The sequence below is a fragment of the Episyrphus balteatus genome, chromosome 3, assembly GCF_945859705.1.
Source record: "Episyrphus balteatus chromosome 3, idEpiBalt1.1, whole genome shotgun sequence".
NCBI classification, from domain to species: Eukaryota; Metazoa; Arthropoda; class Insecta; order Diptera; family Syrphidae; genus Episyrphus; species Episyrphus balteatus.
In genome coordinates this window covers 45,398,104-45,407,621 of record NC_079136.1, presented here as the reverse complement: position 1 = coordinate 45,407,621, position 9,518 = coordinate 45,398,104, and the positions used below count along the sequence as shown (strand labels likewise).

General features: G+C 31.8%; 1 protein-coding gene across 1 annotated transcript; it reads left to right on the top strand.

Moving 5' to 3' along the window:
* Positions 1-6,710: 6,710 nt before the first annotated feature.
* On the top strand, positions 6,711-8,231 carry LOC129914970 (aprataxin and PNK-like factor). The gene is made up of 3 exons (XM_055994423.1): positions 6,711-7,558; positions 7,621-7,784; positions 8,023-8,231. Exons 1-3 carry the CDS (start codon positions 6,711-6,713, stop codon positions 8,208-8,210), a joined length of 1,200 nt encoding a protein of 399 aa, XP_055850398.1. The 3' UTR covers positions 8,211-8,231.
* Positions 8,232-9,518: the final 1,287 nt, after the last annotated feature.

Sequence of the window (9,518 nt, the reverse complement as noted above, 5' to 3'; positions counted from 1 at the left end):
TTTCAAGCCACGGTAATAGATATGCAAAAACGAAAAGCTTCCTTTTTGGGTGGTATTTTTTTGTTTTCTCTTCTCTTTTTTTTTTATTTTCGTTGTTTTCAAAATATTCTGCGATGCAACTGGGGATGTGCTTCATATTGCAACAATTTAATGCCACACATAGAGCAGGCAGCACATGCAAAAGTTTCTCTAGCGAAATTTGTGCACTATGGCGTATACGTAACATTCAGTTTGTGTGTGGGTTTTCGGTGGATGGTAAATTCTTTCGCATCAAATTCAAAACTTTAAATGGAAACACATTTATGCTATGGTGGTGTTAGAATAGAGTACAATTGGAGAGAGAAGTTGAACTATTAAATTTATTTGCCAACACTATGTTTTTGTTTTAGTTTTGTATTTAGGCATCGTTTAACTTAAAAATAAAAAAAAAAAATAAAAACAAGTAAACAAATAAACAAATAAACGAGCATACATATGTTTTTATATTTCATTCGAATACAATAAAAAAAAGTATGTCAGAATTATTCTTCCTCGATTATATGAATAAGCTGTATTTTTTTTTTATATCTCTAATGAAAACGTACACTGCTGGGTGGATATGTATCTTTTTTTTATATATATTTTTTCCTTCTCAGCGTGGATCGTAAATCTTTCACAAAGTGATGTACAACATGTGAGACAGATGTGAAGGTTCTTTATAGCAATTTTCTAAATAAAATGTCTGAATTTTTATCCCAAAAAAAAAAAAAAACAAGAAAACAAAACGAAAATCACTATAAACGTATCAACCTTCTACATAACATTCTTGACATGTGTTAAAAGTTGGAAAAACTTTAATTTAATTTTATTAAAATGCTCAAAACTATTTACTTTTAATAAATGCATGTGAGAAGAGGCTATTATCACGTAGGTGTTGAGTTAGGGTAAAAGATTTATGTATGTTTTCAAGGAATTTGCTTTGTCCTTTTTGGAATTGTTTTGCATACATAAGTAAATGCGTTTTCATATTTAAGTTTGCAAAATATTTATAATGACATACATAATACTACTGTAGAGTTTACTACTTGGTAGATAAATGTGACAACAATTTAAAATTGTCCTGCTAAGATATTTAACTTAACAATTTACAGTTTACAATTTAAAATTGTCCTGCTAAGATATTTAACTTAACAATTTACAGTTTACAATTTAAAATTTACATTTTACAATTTACAATTTACAATTTACAATTTACAATTTACAATTTACAATTTACAATTTACAATTTACAATTTACAATTTACAATTTACAATTTACAATTTACAATTTACAATTTACAATTTACAATTTACAATTTACAATTTACAATTTACAATTTACAATTTACGATTTACAATTTACGATTTACAATTTACAATTTACAATTTACAATTTACAATTTACAATTTACAATTTACAATTTACAATTTACAATTTACAATTTACAATTTACAATTTACAATTTACAATTTACAATTTACAATTTACAATTTACAATTTACAATTTACAATTTACAATTTACAATTTACAATTTACAATTTACAATTTACAATTTACAATTTACAATTTACAATTTACAATTTACAATTTACAATTTACAATTTACAATTTACAATTTACAATTTACAATTTACAATTTACAATTTACAATTTACAATTTACAATTTACAATTTACAATTTACAATTTACAATTTACAATTTACAATTTACAATTTACAATTTACAATTTACAATTTACAATTTCCCTTGTTGTGGCTCTTGCCACTTGCTCCTTCAAAAAAACTATTTAGTAATTTAAAATGAAGGAATGAAAAGTCTTAGTTAGCAATTTTGCTTGTATAAAGCCTAGTAGGGTACTGCAGCTGTAGCTCCTTTACTGAAATAAAATTGCTAGTGGGAGTAGCCTTCGGATCATCTTTTTTTTTTTTAATTGAAATTTGCTGTCGTATTCAATTTTAATTTTGAGCCATGACATTTTTCGAGGCATCCTACTCGCGTATTTATCATAACTTATATGATATTACCACGTTTAATTTGCATTAGAAAATCAACCTTGTCTTTTTTTAACCTTTTATTCCTTTTATCTTGACAACAACAAAAATAAGAAAGAAAAAATATTAAAATGTGTCAACATTTTACTTAAACTCGCATCAAAGGATCAACGCGTAACATATGTATGAGCTAATTTTTGACATCCTAATGGAGAAACCTACTCAAGAGCTCAAAATATTTGGATGTCATGCTGTGAGTCAGTCAAAAAGTCATCCCTTGTTTCTTTTAACTCGTATATGTATTTACATTTATATGTTAAAGGTATGCAGGTACGGTATACTTATCCTTTATAGCGTGATGATTTTGATGAACGGTTGACATTGTTCCATAATTTTATGTCTGTCGCCATTAGATGGAAATTTATACGGAGTGTCAATATTGTATTTTTCCTTTACATTAAGATTCACTTAGCTACATACCTAGAACTTGAGGACTTGAGGTTAATAGATATAAAATAAGTGTCAGCTTGAAGGAATTTATTTGAATTACCTATTTGGTTTGAAAAAAAAAAAAAAAAACAAATCAAGGGAACTACCTAATCGGTACCTTTTTTACAAAAATAATGTGTTTGTTTTAGTACCTATTGGAGAGGAGGAACATGGAGTAAGGTAGGAAACTTATGGTTCATCAAACTATTAATGATGTTTTTACTCACGATACAACTATAGGATTCTAAAATACAAAAATATGTTTTTTAATATAAGTAAAGTGAACAATGAATTACCCCTTCAAACCGGGGTCGGAAACCAGGTGAAAACTCCATTTTTGAAAGTCACTCTTCATTTAAAGCTATCCCAAACCAATGATGACGGCCGACAAAGAACGCTGCTGACAGCTTTTTGTGTGAAAAACCGCCAACGACAGTGCTTTTTGTTTGGTGTAACTAAAATTTCACACCTGAACGTCGACGACAAAAAAAGTTTTTGGCAGAGGAATAAACGGAATAAACGCGATAAATTAAGTTAAAATTACTGAGGAGGTTCCAATTCTGTGGCCACAACCAATAACACTGGTCAACAAAATTTAACTTTTTTTTTGCCACAAGAACCAAAATATACTTTTCTAGTAGTTTTTGGGGTGCTGAATCTGAATCTGAAGTCAGAAAAATTTGATTGGCCCCGTTTTTTAAATATTACCGTTATAAAATGCTAAAAAAACGTCATTTTGGCTGTTTTCGAGATTCTGCTTTTATGTGCACGGAGAAAAAATAAGGTATGAACCACCTTATTTCTGGTGTATTTAACTTTAATGTAAAGTTTAAATAGGGATGACTCCCCAATAAAATGGAATTTACCTTACTTTTCTAGTGAATTTATAGCTTATGATTAACTTTACAGTAAAGCCTTTTTTTGTATGAATTTCTAATAGAAATTACTAGAAAGTTAGATACATATTCAACCTTACTATAAGGCTGAAAATACTGATTTTTAAAGTAAATTGAACTTCTCTATGGAAGATATATAATTTAGTTACAGATTGGATCAAATAAAGTCAATTTCATTTTTATTGATGACATTTTTCTAAATAAAATTGTATGAATTTATTTATTTAAAAAGTTTAATTTGGTTGGCCAGTGTTGTTTCTGATTCAAAGACCGCTACTTAAATTTTAAATATCTCGGGCAATAAAAGAGATATCAGAAAGATTTAAACATTTTTTGAAAGAATAAAACTAGCTCTTATAGGCAACGTTACAAATTTATTTATAATGAATTACTCCACATAAAAACATAACCTCGACAACAGCCAAAATTACGTTTTTTGACATTTTCTAACGGTAATATATCAAAAACGAAGGCCAATCAAACTTTTCTGTCTTCAGATTCGGATTCAGCACCCAACTACTAGAAAAGTATATTTTGGTTTTTTTGGCAAAAACCTTGTTGACCAGTGTAATCGCTTAAGTCGCATTTTTTAATTTACCTCAAAAACAACTTTTCTTAACTGGATGTAGATGGTTTTAACCTATCGTTTTTTTATAGTTGAAAAATTAAAAATATGTAGACTTTTGAATTGTATAAGCATCATAAAGACCACTGAAAAATTTTTGTCTTAACTCACTAAAGCGGTTATTGGTTATCCAGGGGGCACGGTAGTGCCCAGCCAAGTTCTCTAGCAACTTTGGCACTACACCCTTATTTACAGGAAACAACTCAGGCCATTTTCGACCCCCCTCTAACTTCCACACCAAAGATGCTAGAAATTTCAAACTCACTACATTTGTTGAGCTCGTAAAAACCAAACTCCTCACAAAATTTCAGCCTCCTACGATGAGTAGTTTCTGAGATATAGGGCTTCAAAAATCGCAAAAACCGTAACTGACTCACTGACTCACTGACAGATCATCAAAATTATGGAGAACTTCCCGATATCGTAGAAACTTGAAATTTTACACGGTGATAGGACTTGTGGTGTATACAAAGGAAAAAATCGAAAATTTGAGATTTTCAATTCAGGGGGCGTGGCATCCGCCCATTTCCGCTGAATTTTCATCATATATTATAGAGCACTTCTGATTATCGTAGAATCTTGAAATTTGGTAGAATAGTAGAGCTGGTAGTTAATACAAAGGAAAAAATTTAAAACTTGAGAATTTCAGCCAGGGGGCGTGGCAACCGCCCATTTCCGCTGAATTTTCATAAATTATTATAGAGCACTTCTGAATGTCGTAGAATCTTGAAATTTGGTAGAATGGTAGAGCTGGTAGTTTATACAAAGGAAAAAATTTAAAATTTGAGAATTTCAGCCAGGGGGCGTGGCAACCGCCCATTTCCGCTGAATTTTCATAAATTATTATAGAGCACTTCTGATTGTCGTAGAATCTTGAAATTTGGTAGAATGGTGGAGCTGGTAGTTTACACAAAGGAAAAAATTTAAAGTTTGAGAATTTCAGGCAGGGGGCGTGGCAACCACCCATTTTCACTGAATTTTCATCAAATATAGAGATTTTATATTCTACAGCCATACCTTGCAAAAAGTAGTGAAATCACAACAAAAACATTACTGTTAAAAAAAGAGCCAAGTTCTCCTATGTTGAAATTATGCTGGCACAAAAAGTACTGAGATGTAAAAGTGTACCAAGTTCTAAAGTTTGGGTTCAAATTCGTATCAATAAAATTTTGATTGTTTACTTGGCAATTTTTGAAATAACTTTAAAAATCGATAATTAAGAAAAATTGTCAAGAGAACAATCAAAATGTTATTGATACGAATTTGAACCCAAACTTTAGAACTTGGTACACTTTTACATCTCAGTACTTTTTGTGCCAGCATAATTTCAACATAGGAGAACTTGGCTCTTTTTTTAACAGTAATGTTTTTGTTGTGATTGTCTTAACTCACTTAAGCCACAGAATTAATAGAAAAAAAATAGAAAAACCAACTTTTCCATTTCGTGATGTGGTAAAGTTTACTCTATTTTATATGAATAGGTACCCATAATTTAAAACTGGAATAAACACACAAGAGAGAGTTTCAAAATCAGATTGGCTTTTTTTCGTGAAAAAAGCTACTTTGCTTAGTTTTCAAAAAAACGTACTTCAGGGGTATTCACACAGAGAAAAAATAAGGCAGGGATGACTATGCTTCTGGTATATTTAACTTTATTTCTGGTATATTCAACTTTATTCTGATTAAATATACTAGAAGTAAAGTTATCCCTGGCGTTATGTTGTCTCCGTGCATGCAACCTGGAAAACTTTACCACATCTCAAAATGGAAAAGTTTACCAAACACGTTTCATGAACGCCCCTTAAATCATAATGCGGTAAATGCGATTGACGGCGATTTATTTGGAGCTAGAAACTGAAAAAGAAGTATTTAAAACTATTTTTTCATCATTTAACATCAAAAGTTTTCCACATTTACCAGATTCAGATGGTAAACTTTTCCACACTCAATTGTTCGGGAAAGTTTACCAGATTTTGGTAAAGTTTTTCCATGGTTTCATAAATACCCTTTTAATAATTTCTTCACAAGATTGCCATTAAAGCCTGGTACGCAGCTCGAGCTAAATTTTAGCACCCATACAAATTATCGAAAAATTTTAGCCGAGCTAAAATGGATCCCATACAAATTATCGATAACTTGTATGGGAATTTTATCTCGGCTAAAATTTAGCGCGAACAGCGTACCAGGCTTAAAAGGAAAAAAAAATTGCTTCGACTTGCCGGCGATTTCTGAACATCATATAAGGCTTGTTCCATTGGAGGTGGTAGTCTACTAATAGTAGATGTTTTGGTTAGTACTATCATCTACTCATGCTCTACTTCCCGAGTAGAAACGATTTGCATTGAGTTCTTTAAAAGTGCGTTCCATTGAAAACCGCTAGAAAACTACTTGTAGTACTTTGCCACCACCCAAAGTAACAGCGCTATTTTAGTCGTGTGGCAATTAAAAATTGCCTTGTGAAAAACATAAATTCATTGTGTTTAGTGCTTAAATAAAAACACTTCAAAAAATATGAACTTTTTGGCAGCACTGCCATCAAACTGTCAACATTGAAAATTAATTCCGCCGTAACTGAAATTTCACAACAAATGAAAAAAACACTACATACAAAAAAATACAAGTTTATATTTCTTTAAAATTATCTATTTAATTCACTATAAATTTTATTGACATTTGAAAACTTAAAATATGACTCCAATTGAAGATTCTCAATCATCTGAAGAACTATTGGCCACAGAGGACAACACTAGCACAGCACCATTGCCCAGCAATAGCGGCGGCGTTCGCACGAATATTCGTGTTAGAAATGTTTCCGAACTAAACAACAACAATGAAGCCGAAGCAACTCCATCAAATGCTTCTGCTCCAACAAAAAGAAGATGCCTACCTTCATGGATGCTAAGTGCACAAGGTAATTCTGAAAATAAAAAGAAAAAACCAGAGTCAACTATTGAAACACCAGAAAGTACGTCATCGTCATCAACTTCGAAATCCAATTTGGAAAAAGAGTCATGTGAGTCATCAAATCAAAATATAAATGAAACAAACGAAAGTTCCACAGTTGATAGTAGTGGAGCAAGAGAAAATGATTCCAATCCTAATGAACAAATGGAAATTGAATCATCATCAATTCACAATGATGATGAACCAAACAATAATGAAAATGTAGAAGCCCAAATTGACGAAGAGGCAAGTGTTGCTTCTACCTCAAAATCCGCTAAAACTGAGGCTAACAGCGACGCAGATGTTGCTTCCACCTCAAGTTCCACAAATGCCCAAGCAGGAGCAAACGAAGATAAGAAGAAAGATGATTCCGAAGTCGATGGCGACGCAGGAATCGCCTCCTCCTCAAATCAATGCTCTTCGCCTTCCAAAGTCACAATAAAAACAGAACCAAAAGATGATGACAATGAAGCCGTTGGACAAGTTACTGCCACATCACCAAAAGACATTAAACCAGCAGTTAAAGTTGAAAAAGAAGAAGCCACATCGAGTACAACGAGGGTATCTTGTAAATTTGGAATAAGATGTTATCGGTAAGTTCCCCAGCCATTTTTTTGTCTGTATAATCTAATTCATGAAATCCATATCTTTACAGCCGAAATCAAATGCATAGAGTTGAAGAAGCACATCCAGGCGATTCAGACTATCGACGACCTGATTTTCCAACTCCTCCGGATGGCACACCTCCATGTCCTTATGGGGACTTGTGCTACCGTCGCAATCCAGTGCATTTCCAACAGTATACTCATCCAGCTTCAAGTTAGTTATATTTTATATAATTTGAATCTGTGAGAGGTGAATTCGATTTGAATAAGAATTAATATTATTATGTTTTCCTTGTACCTTATCTTCCATTTTTGTCACATAATAAATCCATTTCATTTATAACAAAAAAATCACTTGTCTTTTATTTGCCTGATAAGCTTTTCAAATCGATTTCATCTCTAATGTTTGTTGAATTCCAATACAAAGTTGTTCTTCTGATTAATCTTTTTAGCTGATTTTAAACAAAATTGGAAACTCCATCAAATGCGTTTAAGAGATAGAAAAAAGAATCAACAGCCAAAAGTTGATCCCGATTCGGATGAGGATGATGAGGAAGTATTTATTGATTCATCAGAAGAATTTGATATTGGAGATGAAATTGATGATGATGATGAGGAGGAGAGTGAGGACTTTTACTGAAGCGAACAAGAAATACTTATTCCTATTGATTATTGTTTTTTTATTGCGATCAAATATAATATATTTCATGTTAAAATCAGATTTATATTTAGGATAAACATAGATTTTAAGGCACATAGAGAAAAACAGATAGAAACAAATGGAGGAATGATGGCGAATTGGAATTGGAAAAGTGTGATTGATGATATCAAAAATTCTAACTTAAGCGAAAGAATCGCTTTTTAAGGTAACTTAATATAAACCAAGCTCCAATAATAACGTTGAAATAATTCCTGGATATAAAAAACTAAAAAAGTCATACATATTTCCAAAATAATGGTAGTGAACAAATCTATAACAGTAATTATTCTCAATACGGATAGTATCCCTTTCATCGTTCTAAAGAGTTGTTCTTCCAAACTATCAAAAACACTGCGTAAGCTTTTTCATCTGTGTACTAGTATCGTTCCGTTCCGAGAGTATGAAAAACGGCACTTGTCCAGCATGTCCCTAAATAAGGCGAATCTTTCACACACTCCAAATATCTTCCGATTACATCCCTTCTCTCCAAGGTTATGGAAATGACCCTTAATTTCCAGCTAAAGAAATATCTTGAAGAACGGAATCATCTTAATGACTGGCAGTAGGGCTTTCGTAGCAATAGAGATTTAGAGCGGAATTCAGAGTCGTCCCTCAACTAAAAATTTTACTCAAGTGAAAATTTGCTCTTGCGTTTGGCCCACTTCAGCTACTCGTTACGTTAGGAAAACCTAAAGGTTTCTTTATTTTTAGATTATGAATTCCAACTGAGGAAATTTTGAAGTAAATGCTTGAGCAAACACTCAGAAAACTCATCTCAGACTTGTGCTTGAGAAAAAATTTTACTTGAGTGACGACTCTGAATTCCGCTCTTAATGGTTTATCTCAACGATTTGTGAGAAAATTTTAACATCGTGTTGGAGAAAGTAAGATTATTGTGCTTGATATTTCAAAAGCATTTGATATAGTTTGGCACCGAACTCTATTATCGAAAGTGCTTTCATTCGGTGTTGATGATCTCTTCTTCATTGGATGATAAATTATTTAACCATTGGATGGATTAAAGTCTTAAATCCATAATATAAACTCAAAGCTTTATATCCAACCCTCTTACTCATTTTTAATAATAATCTGCTTTCTAAAACTTCTAATCGACTTAATTGTTTCACTGATAAAAGTACCCTCAGGTTTTCATATTCCTTTTAGGATTCAAACCCATGTCTGTCGGATGTGGAACTTCAACAGCAAAATATGATAAGCTCATTAAATTCTGATCTGAAACCGCGTAGA